We start from the raw sequence: 15,580 nt of genomic DNA, 5'->3' as shown, positions 1-15,580 counted from the left end.
GTTTTAAAAATGTCTTAACTGTCTTTTGTAAGATTTCTCAACTGTTTTTCTTTTATAAAATGTTCATATTTTCTAACAAAATGTGTAAGATTATGTAACTTTGACACAGCACTGTGAGTTATTGCAATTTCATATTGCAAATAAAATATAATAATGCAAATGTGCTGTATGTTTCTGTCATATGTTTCTCCTCCTGAAAGGCGTCTTCTCTGAATTTCCCCAAATCCAGACAACAATACCCTTGATTGTTAAGTTCTTAAAATGGTGTACTATATCTAATTGAGGGTTGGTTTTGCTCGGGCTTTTGTTCCATTGTATGTTCGCCCAGAAAGCTCCACTGCAGCCAACAAAAGCTGCCCTACATTCACCGTGCTGACTGGATGGGAAGACATGTAACCATAAATTGTGTTGAAAATGACTGGTTTGCATGAGAAATGGGATTCCCTCAAGCGTAAATATCTGTGTTGCTGCAAAAAAAAACGGATGGAAATCTCACATGATGACTTCTGCAGCATGGTTAAAAATACACAACAGTGACAAATATATGGAGAAATGTGTCCGATGAAACCTTTTGCGAGGAGTGAGAACCTTTTTTTTCCTCATGGAAATGATATGATGAAGATTAAAAAAGAAAACATGACAGGGATGGGAATCATTTGGGACGGATTATGATTATGGAAACTGTTTGCTTCACATAGCGGAGAGCCGCTGACCCGTTAAATGAGGCGAAGGGGGCGAGGGGGCGAGGAGAGGGGATGTGGGGACGAAGCAGGCAATTACGTATAAGAATCCACTGCGCAGTACAATGAGTTTATAACTAATGGGGAGTAGATTGAAGAAGGGGTGGGGTCCTCATAGATACTCAGGACAGATCAAAACTTTCCTGTCACAGGATCTTCCTCTCTGTCCTTTTTTTTTCTTCTGGAGAAACTCTACAGCAGCCAGTCAGATAGAAACTTTCAGGTTAATTGGTGGGAAAAAATGCCGGAGGGGGAAGAACGGGCGAAATTAGCCGAAGTCATCAGACAGTGGAACGACAACAGACTGGACTTGTTTGAAATAAGTCAACCTGATGAGGTGAGTCGCCCCGCAGACATCAGACGGGTTCACGCGCCGTACGAGTCCTCTGTCGACCACCGTGTTCACGATTCTCTGCACAGCTGTCAAGGCCAGATTTAGATGTAGCTTTGAGGCCTTTACACACCGGGGGGGCGTGTCGGATTAACACCGAAATATGAAATACGCGCCTGTGAATGTGTTGCATCAAAGTATTCATGCCGTCTGCAGTGAAAATGTGCAATACGACTAAGTCAAAAGGACAAACTAGCAGGATCCAGAGCAGCGTCTGACAGAGAGAGAGAGCTATTTTAGTGAGTTTTATTCTTAAAAAGGAAATTTTTCTCTGGGAAATAGTTATGCTGTGTATACTGGATGACTCGGGCTTTCATTATGAAAGGAGTTGATCTGGTAAGCACTACTTTGGCAAAGTTGAAATGAGTGATACAGTTTGTCGTCTTGGCACAGAGCCCACATCCTCTGTTGTGTATGATTTGATTTATTACGTGCTTTTCCGCACACCGTGATTGGTGGATAACTTAATTTACAGTGCGAAAGCTACAAATAAACCTTGTTCTTGAAAAAGAAAAATGATCACAACACAATGTGTGCATCATTCGAGAAAGAATCAATGACGAAAAAAATAGATTAAAGTAAGAAAATTAGTCGCACAAATAAATAATCGCCCCCTACAGTGTGAGTTTGAGAGGCGGGACTTAAGGGAGGGTCAATGCCAGAGTGACATCATGTTCCTCACATGTAAATACAGAAATCTAGTGCTGCAGATATTAGTCGATAATGCATCAATAGTACAACATATTAGTTAGTGTTTCATCAAGACGACTCACAGTGTGGATGCTTATGCTCATGCTTATGTAACTGAGAGTAGTATCAGAAATACTACTGTAATAGAAATACTACTACAACAAACACAATTAAGATAATAGTTCGAGGTGGTGTTTAAAGTTTGGAGAAAGTTACATATTCCTTCTTCCTTTGTTTGGGTGTATTTGGACTTCTTGAAGGCTTAATGCATCCCTAAATCTAAAGCAGTACTTCATGAAAAGATAAATTTGGCCTTTTCATTCTAAAAGCCTCTTCATCATGATGGATTCACTGCACTTTATGAGAGGTAGAAACTGGTTAAATGAAAAGAGCAGACTCACTTAACAAATAAACCTGTTTTTCTGGCAGAACTTGGAGTTTCATGGAGTGCAGCGCTTCTACTTTGAGGATCGCAGCGGAGGAAATGTGGCCACTAAGTGCCTGCGCGTCTGCAGCAAGTCTTCAGCTCACGAGGTGATTGAATCTCTGGCAGAGAAGTTCAGGCCCGACATGAAGATGCTGACGAGCAGTTACTCCCTGTTTGAGATGCACGGCAATGAAGGTAATCGCTGGACCCGTCTAGCGTTTATTGTTGAAAAGGACGAATCAATAAGTTGATTAATCAACCAAACAGAAAATACATCAGCAATAACTTTGATAAGCGTTTAATCGCTTCACAGTATTGTTTATCGAAACGTTTGCTGCTTCTTATGGAAGCCCAATCCCGCCAGTAAAATACTATAATTATGAGCTAGAAAGTCGAAATTATGAGCTAGAAAGTCATAATTATGAGATATAAGGTCGAAATTACGAGTTAAAATTAATAATTTTGAGATGAAAAGTCATAATTAGAAGATAAAAATTCATAATGATGCAATAGAAAGTCATAATTATGGGATAGAAAGTCATCTTTTTTCAAAAAAATTTTAGGTAACAAGAGTAAATACCAGGAAAAAAGCAGCACCACTGAAGCGCTCACTTACTATGTCATAATTATGAGTTTTTATCTCCTAATTTCCATTTTTAATTTTTAATTTACTGTCAGAAATGGGCTTCCATAGTTTCTAGCCTCTTCAATATGAATATGTACTGCTTCACTCTGTCACTTGATGGCAAATAGAATATATATATATATATATATATATATATATATATATATATATATATATATATATATATATATATATATATATATATATATTTTAACTACATGAAATAATCAAAAAAAAGTGTATAAGATAAAAGAAATTGTTACTCACATCGTTAATTAGGTGTTGTATTTCCAGTTGATTTAAGAATCTGCTCTGACCGTTTGTTTTGTACGTGGAATAAGAACGTAAACTGGATCTGGACGACAGACCTTTGCTCGTGCAATTAAACTGGAACACAGACAACAGAGAAGGACGCTTTGTGCTGAAGAAAGACACGCAGCGTTTGGAGGTACCACTCTAACCATTAATGCAGCGTGCAGTTCCCCCCTCGCTCTCTCTTCACATCGTCTCACATCTGTTATCTCTTTAACAATGAAGACCACCCTTCCCGAGAGGGAAAAGGGAGGCCTGATCCAGAGCTTCAAGAGGACGCTGTCAAGAAAAGAGAAAAGCAAAAACAAAGCCAGAGCGACTGACAAGATTTCAGATGATGAGAAAAAAGGGTAAAAAAAAAAAAAAAAGTGTTCACTGCTCACGTTTTTATTTTCCAGACTGTTCTGGCTTCGGGGCCGGTGAGAATTAAATCCACTCTTTTCAAATAAATATCCAGGTCAACCGAGAAGCGACTGAACAACAACAGCGTCTGTGTGTCCGACCGCGAGGACGAAAAGAGCCGCACAGGAAACAAAAAGCTGCAGAGGCCGGCTGCCGCGGGTCAGTAGGAAAACAGAAACGAGGAACCGTGCGGCCTCATTACTAAGACCACGTACACCCATTCATTCAATATATTCAAGTATATTTCCCCTGCAATCAATATGAACTACAGAGCATGATATAAACTGGTGGCTTCTGTTTGCCATCAAACACAGGAGGAAAGCACGCCGAAGATCTCTATCCAGATTTTTCAGATCAACCCGGATTACCAATTGGAATTAAATTCTGTGATAGCTGTGAGTATGAAACCCCCCCAAAAATGTTTTTTTTGAAGTCATATATTTGTCATAATGTCCTCCTGCTGCCATTTTTCTCATTGCAGCGGAGGAAGCCTTCCTATCTGCGGTCATGAATTACACCAACAGCTCCACCGTTCATTTCAAGCTCTCGCCCGCTTACGTCCTCTACGCCGCGGGACGCTTCGCTCTGCAGCGCCATTACCGGCGCGGCTCGCCCCTCTGCGAGCACGGCGTTACTTTGGCTGCGAGCAAGATGGCGGCCATGACGTCAAAGGTCATCCAGGCAAGGACAAGAACCCCCTCCAGCTTTCCCTACACACGTTACATGAAATGTGTTGTACTCGCTCACACTGTTGCTGTACTCGCCTCTGCAATACAGAGGCAGCAGGCCATCGCCGGGGCTCTCGCCTTCTGGATGGCCAACTCCTCCGAGTTGCTGAACTTCCTCAAGCACGACAAAGACCTCAGCCCGCTCACACGGCAAAGTCAGCTGGATCTGTCCCACCTGGTGCACAAAGCGTACAGGTATAGACGGCAAGAGCGGAGCAGAGAGAGATTCAGAGGTTATGAATCCAAACAGAGACGCTGTCCTCTACAAACATGGCATTAAAAGTGAAGATGCAATTGTGTGCAGCTATCAATCTTTATGCAACAGCAAGCCTGAACTCCCAAATCCTGTGAAGGTAGATTTGTGTCTTTTTTACCCGAACAAATTTCTTGTTCGTAAGTAAATTGTCGCCAAGTCTTTGCTCTCAATTAAAAAAATTGCTCTAAAAAAAAAACACACTCTAAAAATAAAAAAAAACGCTCTAAAAAAAAAATTTTTTTTTTTTTTTAAAGCGTTTTTTTTTTTAAGAGCTTTTTTTTTTTAGAGCAAATTATAGTTTTGAGAGCGTTTTTTTTTTTTTTAAGCGATTTTGGGAATTTTTTTTGGGAGCGTTTTTTTTTTGAGAGCGCAGGGTTTTATTTTATTTTTAGTAATTCTTTTTATTGAGAATTTGGAGATAATTTACTTACAAACAAGACATTTGCTCAGGTAAAAAAGACACAAATCTACCTTCATAAAATCCCACTCATACAGTACACACATGAACTTCCACATGGATTTCTTTTTCCGACTTTGTCTGTAAATATTGTCTGTAGACAATTTATTATCCGATAACTCACATACAGCAAATAGAAAGATGCAACTTGTTGGCTTAAAGGCCTCCGGCTGCAAATGTCCAATGTAAAGTAATTTTGTGTGTTTTATTCCCCTAAGTTGTCTGCTACAGTGTCTGCAGAATGAGTTAAGGAAGCACTTGCCAACTTTTTTGATTGACCCTGAGCTACATGGCAAACTGCCAGCTGGTATAGGTAAAATGTTTCTGCATTTGTACAGTAATAATGACCATATTTAAGACTCTAGGAAGAGCCGATGTTGACGCGGCGAACGTTTGTCTCTGCAGAGATGGTGCTGAACACCTTGATGAACACCATGTCCCTGTTGCGCCGCTGTCGGGTGAACCCGGCGCTCACCATCCAGCTCTTCTCCCAGCTCTTCCATTTCATCAGCATCTGGCTCTTCAACCAGCTCATGAGCCCGCGGGCCGACGCCCCGGGCCTGCGCTCCCACTACTGGGGCGCCGCCCTCCGCCAGCGGCTCACGGCCATCGAGGCCTGGGCGGAGCGGCAGGGCCTGGAGCTGGCGGCCGACTGCCACCTCGGGCACATCGTCCAGGTCAGTCCCTCGCTGTAAAAATACAAAAAAAGATAACGCTGGGCTTTTATGAAATACAGCGAGACGTTCCCACCCCAAAAACACAGTAAAACTGACAAACAAACGACCGTTTCATATGTGTTATACAAGCTTCTTTGGAAGATAATATATTTCTGATCCTGTTTATGGTTTGCAGTTTTTTTGTTTTTTTTTATCTCAGCTTGTTTCACTCGTCAGAGCATATTTCAGTGGGTACAAGCTGTTAAAATAGCATTGCCTTGCTGTTTCTAGGCAACCACGCTCCTGACTATGAACAAGTACTCGATGCAAGACGTGAAGGCCGTCCAGAATACCTGTTTCAAGTTGAACTCCCTGCAGCTGCAGACGCTGCTCTCCGGCTACCTCTATGCAACAAATGAACCTCACATTACGCCCGTGAGTGTATACTCTTCATCTGTTCTTCCCCCTCAACTGTTGGAAACTATATGATGCTGCGTCTTGTTGCAAGAAGCCTCTCGAGATACAGCTAAGTATTAATCACAGCCTGCATATAAGCTTATGGTATGCGCTGTAGCAGCAAGTACAGAGTACAGATTTAATATGAATAATTAACAATGATGAATAGGATCCTGAATAATAGATGCTTCATAGTGAAGTGAGTTGTCACATTCAACCTATTGCCTCTGAGTGAAATATTTCTCTTATATTTTGCATGATATGAGGTGTGTGTGTGACCTACGTACTCTGCCAAAGACATGTTGAGTTTCCTGTTTAAACAAATCATTTTGTGAATGGGCTGTGTGCAAAACTACAACCACCCTGGAGTACTACAATAACTTAGTGCCTCAAACCCAATTCAACCCATTGTGTGCCTCTCATGTACTTAAGAGCCTCTTGGAGTCTCTTATATTGACCTATATTCAAGCGTCCATAGTGAACAAATGCGTTTGTGTTTGTCTCGAGTCGGACAAAACAAGCAAGGAGATTTCCATTTAGCTCATTTCCAGCTGCCATCTTTGTTTGAATCTGGAAATATAGTCTCAACTTGGAAAAGCGAATGCTAGCTAATCTGTAAAAGTGTAAAGTAGCACATGTGAAACTAGTTAAGCACAGTAAAAGTACCTCAAAACTGTACAATCCCTGAGAGATAGTCCTTGTACTTTACTACTTACCAACTTTTTACTTCAACTGGTACTGAAAGTTCAATCACTGGGACAATACTAGTACACGGTTACTTTAATGTTGTACTTTTCTACCTCTCCAGGAGGGGGGTCAGCATCCTCTGCAGAAAGGTCGTCAGTATTTTTGCTCGGGGTCACGGTCGAGGCGGATTGGATGTTGCTCCCCTGAAGCCTTGTCACAGAATGACAAATGTCAATCCGTAACACTAGAACGACCCTTTCCTGAAATATGTCCGCCGGGGCTGATCCACTTGTCGTCCTCGCTGCAGGATTTGATCGATGCTGTGGTGACGGCCGCGCAGGCCTCGGCAGATAACCTGATTCGGAGCGAAGGACGGGACATCCAGCTGGAAGAGAGCCTTGACCTCCATCTGCCCTTCCTGCTGCCGGAGGGAGGATACTCCTGCGACACCGTCAGAGGGATCCCGCCGGGGTTTAGGGAATTTTTGGAGCCGATTTGCCGTAAAGGTTTGGGATTCCTGAACTGTATTCTGTATTTGTAACACACCAGGAATGTTGTGTATCTCAGATAAACCCACTTTAAACCGGTTCTTTCTCTTCCAGGTCTCTGCTTTCTAACGTCCCAGCCAAACTCTAAAGGTGACTGGACCGTGTTCTTCAGTGAACCAACTTCCTCTGCAGAGAGCACATGTTTGGTAAGTAAAAACGCACGTCTGATTTAATTTTTTTTACATAAAATACATGGAGGATACATGTAATATAATGTATGTTTTTTCTCTCAATAGGCAGCACACAGAGAGCCGGACATTGTGACTATCACACTGAACAAACCTCTGAACAGCGGGATGGGGGTCAGCATTGTGGCTGCAAAGGTGAGGGCTAAAAATAAAAGAAGAAATTAACCAAAGAACATAACAATCTGTTAAATGTGTCGCCTGATTAAGCCCCTCGCTCGTATTCGTTCACAGGGAGCAGGGCAAGAAAACCTCGGGATTTACATCAAATCCATTGTCAGGGGAGGACCAGCCGAGATGGTGAGATCGAACGTATTTTGTTCTTCATATCACCTTGAGATGTGCATGTGTACATGAAAACTGAATGGAGTTATACAAGGATGGCTTGAACTGATACACAAAATCTCTACTTTTGTGCAGAATGGCCGGTTAGCAGCTGGGGACCAGCTGCTGAGTGTGGACGGTCAAAGTGTGGTCGACCTCAGCCAGGAAAGGTTAGCTAACGGAAATGTTTAGTGCGACTCTTTGTCGTTGTGTTAGTCTGCGTTTTGTTCCACCGCGTCGGTCCAGAAACGGAGAAACATCTCAACAGCTATGTGATGGATGGCCATGACAGGTCAAAAATGTGATGCGCGCAATGTAGCACGCACAACAACCTCAGCTGTGCTGTATAACACACGTGTTTAGCATGTGCTAAGCTAAAATAGTGAACATGGTAAACTTCTACCTGTTTTTTTTCATAATTTTATCTAAGTATCCAATTATTGAAGGAAGTATTTTCCCCCTTGGAACAGTTTTCAAGGAGCCAAATTATAGAAGCGTGAAAAACTCATTCAGAAACAGTTATTTGTTTTACTCTCAGATCAAGTCTTTGACATGTGATGAAACATCATGCTTGTATTGATTTAGGGCAGCGGCGATCATGATGCAAACCGGCCCCGTCGTGACCTTACAGGTTGCAAAGTTCGGAGCGAGCTACCACGGCCTGGAGGCTCTGCTGAGCGAACAATCAGAGAAGACAACAGGTGAACACACCAGACAACTTATTTATTTTTTTACCCTTCTGCTCTCCATGACTTAATTAAGACCCTGTTCTTGCTTCTCAAGGCGAGACAAGCCACACCAAGCCAAACGGTACGGCGCTCATGCTGTACAGGGTCGTGGATCCTGGTCCCTCTGAACGGCTCCACGGAGGCAACAAAAGGTCGAAGGACCAGGCGATGCAGAGAAACAGACAACTGTATCGCTCCAACCCCGACATGAACAGTGGGTGCACTTCTATTGTCGCGGCGTATCACTGCTGTGCTCATGAAGTAAACACCTGGATGTGAAATGGGTTTGATGCTTGAGTGCGAGTCATGAGAACAACTCCAAGTGTATTTATTTCCTCCTTATTTCAGCGGGTTTTTCCCCCGAGGATGACGACGAACCCGCCGACCTGGGCGTGAGAGCGAACAACATGGCCGCCGCCTCCAGCGTCAACCTTTGTGCCGATGTGAGATTATTCTAGATTTCAACTGATTAAGTCATTGAGACGTTTGTCAAACCTTCAGTCACTATAAAAGAAAATGCCAGCTGAATATTAAAAGAAGAAATCTATTTTTTTGTGTCCATATTTAGACAGGTCACAGGGAATACTTGACACTCCCAACCCCTAAATCCCAGGACAAGAACACGTCTGAATCCAGTCGACTACAGCAACCATTGAAAGTGTCTTTAAGGCCTTTAGAGGGACAGTACTCCACTAAGAGGACCTTCATGGTACGTCTCTGTTCAAGAGTCTTGACGCCCCTCTGGCACCATAATGTGTCATCATATTTACTATTCACGAAGCAAAGGAGTCAACAGATGGTGGAAAATAACTTAACGCATTATCTCAAGTGTTGTACGTGTACTTTACTCATTTTATACTTCTACTTCGCCATGTTTATCTTACTAAACATCTTCCGTTTATCTTCCAACACAAACACAGGATTAACCTGTGCTAACTGTAATACTAATATTTGTACTTGTTATACAGTAGTTTTAGTACAGTTTGGTATTGTGTACTTGACCAAAGTACTTTTAGAGTTGTATGCAATAGATATGGCAGCTTATTCCACTACAGATTATTCACAAAATAACTAAATAAAAGACAGTAAATGGTACACAAATCTCTCTATTTATCCCTCCAGCGCCAAGCTCTGTCGCAGGAGGACCTGTGCGTGGACAGTGGAGGCCCCCTGCTGGACAAAAGGCAGAACTTGTGGGATCAGAATGAGCGGCGTGCGAAGCAAACCTCGAGCCACTATTCGTCTTTCCCGATTCGCTCGAGTGTTTCCACTCACGACATCCTCTCGGATTATTGTTGTCCTGCAAACCAGCAGCAGGACGGCCGTGCCAGCGGCGCCGGCGTCTGGAGGACTCCGTTCTCGCAGCATCCAACGCCGACGCCTTCCAACCAGCCGGTACGCATCGACATCCCCGTGACCAGAGCGACCAACGCACACGCGGGTCCTCCTCCTCCTTCTCTCGTCACCTTCCAGGGTTCATCCCTGCTGGCGGCGAGGACGAGCCAAACGCTGAACGTGCGCGGCCATCGAAACAGAGCGGATCCCGTCTATGCGTGTCCCATGACGGCGACCAGGAAGCGGCCTCAGGCCTCGCTCCCTCAACAGCAGCAGAGACCGACCACTCGCAGGGAGCAGGCCGCGAAACCCCAGGTGAGCATCACCCCGACCAAACACGTCTCCTTCCTGGAGCCCCCCGCGAAGCCCAAAGACCCCCAGGAGCGGTCCGACCCGTGGAGGAGGGAGGCCCAGGAGCAGCTGGAGAAGCAGCAGAGGCTGCGCGTGGTGGAGCTGCTGGAGCAGGAGGTGCTGGAGCTCCAGGGCAAAGCCAGGCGCTCGGCGGAGGAGAACGGCCGGCTCCGGAGGATCAGCCTGGAGTGGCAGTTTCAGAAGAGGCTGCAGGAGGTCCAGCGGAGAGGAGAGGATGAAGAGGGGGATGAGGAGGAAGAGGAGGATTTGGACATGATGGTGACGATACAGCAGATGGAGAGAAGAGCGCAGGGGAAACCCCACGAGGGTGTAAGTTAAAGGAAAGATCTACTAAATACTCCTGATGAAATGTTACCAAAAGGCATTCTGGGAAATGAAGGGACTAAAGTGGGTTAAGAAAAACAAACATGATCACATACATTACATATAACAGATAGAAAGTACACATTTCGACCAAATACTGCTATAAACACTAATATTTGTGAGACATTATGACCCCCCTACAATACTCAACTTTAAGTTGTACTTAAATACAATTTAAGTACAAAATAAGTTGTTTCAAGATAACACACTTTAAGTATACTTATGATTAGTAGGGCTTCAAATATACTAAAGTATACTCAAGTACGCTAAGATTAAATATACTTAGTATATATGTTTGTGTCTACTTGCTCTTAACAATCAGGCTTTATTAAGTTAAATGTAAATTTAAAGGAAAAGGTGTTGGAAACATGAATACAAATACGTCTAAACAAAAATAAAATTGTCTTAATAGCTTTTATTAACAATGGAATACTTCTGTGTGAACTATGGAGCAATTTGAATGATGAAGCTGATAATTAAAAAGCCACAAAAACCGATATTCATTCATTTTTCTCATCTTTAGAACAAGAGCTCTGCTGAGAATGTCAACGCTGAATTGAAAGAGTCTGAAAAGCAGGAGGAGACGAAGGCAAAGCCAGGTAAATGTTCATCGTCTTCATTTATTCAAAAGAGTCTGTGCTCATCAGACATCTTATTTTATTGTACATTGCAACATTTTTGGCAGATCACAGACCGAGTGGACGGAGTCAAGGCTTTCACAACATGTCACCAACAGAGTGAGTTTAACTGTAAAACATTGAAATTCAATGACATGTAACAAGCAGCATTTCTACTTATAGTATCTTAAAGCAAGCTTCTTAATTATTATTTTTAAAATAATACAATTATTGAAGTTTAATCCTCCCCTAAAACAATAAACATTTGAAAGAGATCCCTGAGTGAAATACAGTTTTACTTACTTACTCTATGAATGCGTTTTTAAAATATCACCGTTTGTGTCCCATTTAAAACAACACACACGTTGGTGCTCGTGTCGTTGTTCACTCACAGAAACCAGGAGAAGAAAACCAGGACGCCGTCCGCTCCGGAGAAGCTCACGTTCAAGGAGCGTCAGCGGCTCTTTTCTCTGGCGTCCAGCGCTTAAAAGGAAGGCTGAAGATTTGTAAACCGACACCTCAGAGGAGGCGCATGTCTATACACAACTCAAGTTATCGTTTGCAGAGCAAAACGACAGCACACAGCATTATGTGACGCGACAGTGTGATGACGTATTTACCGTAGACATGTTTGCCGAACGTCCCGGTGTGTGATGTCACTTCTGGGTACAGTAGGTTTTCCTGGACGTTTTTTTTAAATCACTTGTTTAATTATTAATTACCGTAAAAGTCGGGTTACAAGCCGCTTCTACATGTGCGTGTCCCCACTTTAGCAAGCTAGCGCTGGTGCTAACTAGCCGGTGCTGCTGCTGCCTGAGTCTGTGGTTGTCGGGGAGCTAGCACCAGCGCTACCGGAGAGCTAGCAGGAACGCTAGCAGCAACATTAGCAGCAATGTTAGCAGCAACACTAGCGAAGAGCTAGCAGCTGCGCTAGCTGACTACAGCGAGGAGCTAGCTGAGGCCGAAGGTAGTAGCGGCTTGTAACCCGACTTTTACGGTAAATGCTTGTATTTTCTTATTCACAGACAATAAATTGTTCATTTAGCAATAAAGTTGAGGCACTTCTTCTGCTTATTGACTGTATTATATATTATTTTATGCTTATTTGTTCCTTTATAAGCTACTTTGTGCGCTGATGAAAATGCACCACGGCTTTCTCCTGCTCGTGCGTTTCGATGGAGCCTTTCCGCAGGTTGCGTATCTCGCTGATGGCCTCGACCCCGGATATCTTCCTGGTCTTCACTAGGTAGCAGGCCAGCATGGTGCCCGTTCTCCCGTGACCGTGCATGCAGTGGACTGCCACGCCCTGAAGAGGAACAATACAGTGTTTATAAAACAATCCTTAATATCACATAAACCACCATAAAGCCCAGTCTACCCAGCATCCGACTGGTGTCTCACCTCTCCCTTGGAGTTGGCCTCTTCCACGATGGAGAGGAAGCTGTCGATCTGACTCGGTGACGGAGGAGTGAAGTCCACTATCTTGATGTGGTGCAGCTGTAATGCCGGGCACGATTTATAGGACGGCGGTTTTCTCTCGCACAGGCAAACCAGGTGTTTGATGCCGTTGTCCAGCAGGTACTGGTAATCGGACGTCATCCTGGGCATCGCCAGTCCGGCCAGTTTGTCTGGGTCGACCCAGGAGAAATTGTTTGGAGGAGTGGAAGCCATGCTTGTCCAACTAAGGAGAGGGAAAAAAGCTATTTGTCTTGCCAACATCAACCTTCTGGTTAGACCAGAGTAGCAGATTACCATTAAAAACCAAAATATTAAAAAATACATACTGTATACTATTTTGGAACTTCTTCAAGTCTCTTGTGAAAACATACCTTTACTCATGTGGTTCAACTGTTTTGGCGCTAGAATTGTTTTACCAAAAGGTCTTAGGTTCACAAAAGCAGTGGAATATATGAATAAAATTGAAGACACATGTAAATAGAGGTCTGAAACCAAATTTATTATTATATGTTGGGAATGATGAGCTTTGTGTAGATTGCTTATATCTCGCTGTGTGAATCTCTCTCTCAAGCTGTGTGTGTATAATATGACGCAGCTGTGTGTAGATTGCTCATGTCTCGCTGTGTGAATCACCTACGATGACGCAAAAATAGGACGAGGAAGTGCAACATCTACTGATTCCGACTGACTTCAAACCATATCTCTGTGACGTATTATCACGAAGATATTAATTTATTACAAACGTAAACATTTCTTCTTAGATCCGCCACGCGTCGACCGACTTGGACGAGTTCGTCCCTGTCTCTCCCGCAAACATTACTCACAGTTTTCCCAGGAGAGGAAGGGACGTCCCGCTGCTCGTTGAGCTGCTGCTGCCTCGCTTCCCAGTTAAAGGACTTCTTCTTCTTCTTCTTCTTCTTCTTCTTCTTCTTCTTCTTCTTCTTCTTCTTCGAGGTTTATTGGCGGTTTGCAAACAACTGTTCGGTGCATTACCGCCACCAACTGGTATGGAGTGTGGGACAGAATGTCTATTACTAGCCCTATCAAAAAAAATAAAAAATAAAATAATGACTCACAAAACACCAACCACAATCCAAAATAAAAAATAAAAAAATGATATATGTATATATACATACCCATACCTACACACATACATGCACAGTTTCAACAAACCAAACCATAACTAGTCAACAAAACAAAACAAACCAATCCAACCTAAATATAAATACAAAAAAACAAAGCTCAAATCCTCTCAATCGTACAGTAGCGCGTCCACTGGAGTTACTTTGCAGTACGCCCTTCAACTCCCACGTCATGCTTATCTCTTTCATTTATGAATTTAAGGATTGTTTTTAAATTCCCTTCGACCCATTTTCTTCTTGTCAAACACCCTATTTCCTTCATCAGAACTGTCACCTTCCAAACCTCTCTTCAGCTGTTGACTGCCCTTCATACGTCCCTCCCTTTGCCTGTTTACACCCTTCTGTTGTCTCCTCATCATCATCATCCCCATCCATTTCCTGAATTACCACCCTAAACCCAGTCACAAACCAGTTTATGCCAACCGCCGTAATACACAAAAATCGCTGTGTCTCACAAAACCGCCAAAAACCGGGACCGGCTGTCACGATGAGTCAGAGAAGCTGTAACCGTATCAAGGTGCTTTATGAATATACTTATGTGAAACTTTAATCAACACTAGTCAGGATGGCCGAGCGGTCTAAGGCGCTGCGTTCAGGTCGCAGTCTCCCCTGGAGGCGTGGGTTCGAATCCCACTTCTGACAGAATTTCTTTTTAAATATTTCTTAGTGTTCTACGTTACATGAAGGCTCTGTCTTTAAAATGTGCTTATCGCGATTTAATTGTATTACTAGGCATATGTTCAACAATAATTATCATTACTTTTGCTTTCAGTTATCTTGGCTAACTAAACCAAAAAAAAAATCATTTTCAAAAACGTTTTTTTTAAGCTAAATAATTATGTATTTAGTGGTGTTATTGATGGATTTAGATGGCCAATCTTGACATTATGTTGCAAAGTAGTTGTATTCTACAAATTGTATTTGTAGCTAGTTCGTTATTAACCTCTGTGTTTTCCTGCATTAAAGGCCAGAGGCGGGACATTCGAGGGATTTTCAAGAAGAATCTCTTCAACTCCTCAAATAGTATACTGTCATCACCACCGGATACAAAAGACATTATTTAAAACATAAGTGTACAAGTATTGCTCATTGGTTTCCTCAATGGCGTTGACAAGCTATGCTGATATATCTTAACTTTGTACTATGCATTTGTAGCAGTTGTGTTCTATCTCTTGCGTTGTGTACTATTAATTGAGGCACACTTTAAATGTTACATAGAGCTTGTTATGGATCAACATACCACGAGCTTACTGCAGACTGGGAACAGTAAACGGGGCGCCCCCCTCAAGTCTGCAGGGGCCCAGCAGAGGGCGCTAATGTCACACAAAACGCTGATCTTCGTGGTTAACTAATAATACATTGCTTATGATATTGACAAAAATAAGAGAAAATAATATATGTATAGTATGGATTAAAAATAACAGCGAGAAGTGCAAATAATGCCTAGTGATGGCAAGTGGAATCATTAACTCTGTTACACATGCATAATTCATGTAATGTGTAGGTTTAATGTTATTTTTTATTTTAGACTCTGGTGGAGGAGATGATTATTGACCTGCAGCACAAACCCCTTCACATAGATGGGACAGAGATGGAAAGGGTGGAAACCTCTAAATTCCTCGGGAACTCACATCAGCAAAGACCTCACCTGGTCTCACAATGCACTGCAGACCATTAAAAA

At 42.8% G+C, this 15,580-nt stretch overlaps 2 protein-coding genes and 1 non-coding gene across 3 annotated transcripts; 2 read left to right on the top strand and 1 right to left on the bottom strand.

Moving 5' to 3' along the window:
* Nucleotides 1-981: 981 nt before the first annotated feature.
* On the top strand, nt 982-12,311 carry LOC137787598 (afadin). The gene is made up of 24 exons (XM_068580217.1): nt 982-1,077; nt 2,251-2,443; nt 3,215-3,321; nt 3,411-3,535; nt 3,643-3,746; nt 3,902-3,982; nt 4,069-4,268; nt 4,365-4,510; nt 5,247-5,341; nt 5,434-5,705; nt 5,976-6,119; nt 7,135-7,333; nt 7,430-7,525; nt 7,616-7,698; nt 7,795-7,860; nt 7,981-8,054; nt 8,470-8,585; nt 8,668-8,826; nt 8,961-9,055; nt 9,181-9,321; nt 9,735-10,628; nt 11,206-11,281; nt 11,368-11,419; nt 11,694-12,311. The coding sequence occupies exons 1-24, from the start codon at nt 982-984 to the stop codon at nt 11,785-11,787; spliced, it is 3,708 nt and encodes a 1,235-aa protein (XP_068436318.1). The 3' UTR covers nt 11,788-12,311.
* Nucleotides 11,298-13,681, bottom strand: dusp23b (dual specificity phosphatase 23b). The gene is made up of 3 exons (XM_068580220.1): nt 13,582-13,681; nt 12,701-12,980; nt 11,298-12,605 (listed from the first exon to the last, which is right to left on the bottom strand). Exons 2-3 carry the CDS (start codon nt 12,968-12,970, stop codon nt 12,420-12,422), a joined length of 456 nt encoding a protein of 151 aa, XP_068436321.1. The 5' UTR covers nt 12,971-12,980; nt 13,582-13,681; the 3' UTR covers nt 11,298-12,419.
* A 777-nt stretch (nt 13,682-14,458) lies between these two features.
* Nucleotides 14,459-14,541, top strand: trnal-cag (transfer RNA leucine (anticodon CAG)). The gene has a single exon. It is a non-coding gene; the product is annotated as a tRNA-Leu (tRNA).
* The last annotated feature ends 1,039 nt before the right edge of the window (nt 14,542-15,580 follow it).

The sequence above is a fragment of the Clinocottus analis genome, unplaced genomic scaffold (genome assembly GCF_023055335.1).
Source record: "Clinocottus analis isolate CAN_PGR_092001 unplaced genomic scaffold, fCliAna1.0.p SCAF_17, whole genome shotgun sequence".
In the NCBI taxonomy this organism is placed as follows: Eukaryota; Metazoa; Chordata; class Actinopteri; order Perciformes; family Cottidae; genus Clinocottus; species Clinocottus analis.
This window is presented reverse-complemented; position numbering and strand designations above follow the sequence as displayed.

What these genes read in the sequence shown, in the direction of transcription:
- LOC137787598 (XM_068580217.1), top strand. Translation starts at nt 982, where the DNA reads ATGCCGGAGGGGGAAGAACGGGCGAAATTAGCCGAAGTCATCAGACAG. An exon ending in TCAGATGATGAGAAAAAAGG is followed by an intron (nt 3,536 to 3,642) that starts GTAAAAAAAAAA and finishes ATAAATATCCAG; the next exon opens with GTCAACCGAGAAGCGACTGA. An exon ending in ACAATCAGAGAAGACAACAG is followed by an intron (nt 8,586 to 8,667) that starts GTGAACACACCA and finishes TTGCTTCTCAAG; the next exon opens with GCGAGACAAGCCACACCAAG.
- dusp23b (XM_068580220.1), bottom strand. Translation starts at nt 12,970, where the DNA reads ATGGCTTCCACTCCTCCAAACAATTTCTCCTGGGTCGACCCAGACAAA. An exon ending in AGGCCAACTCCAAGGGAGAG is followed by an intron (nt 12,606 to 12,700) that starts GTGAGACACCAG and finishes GTTCCTCTTCAG; the next exon opens with GGCGTGGCAGTCCACTGCAT.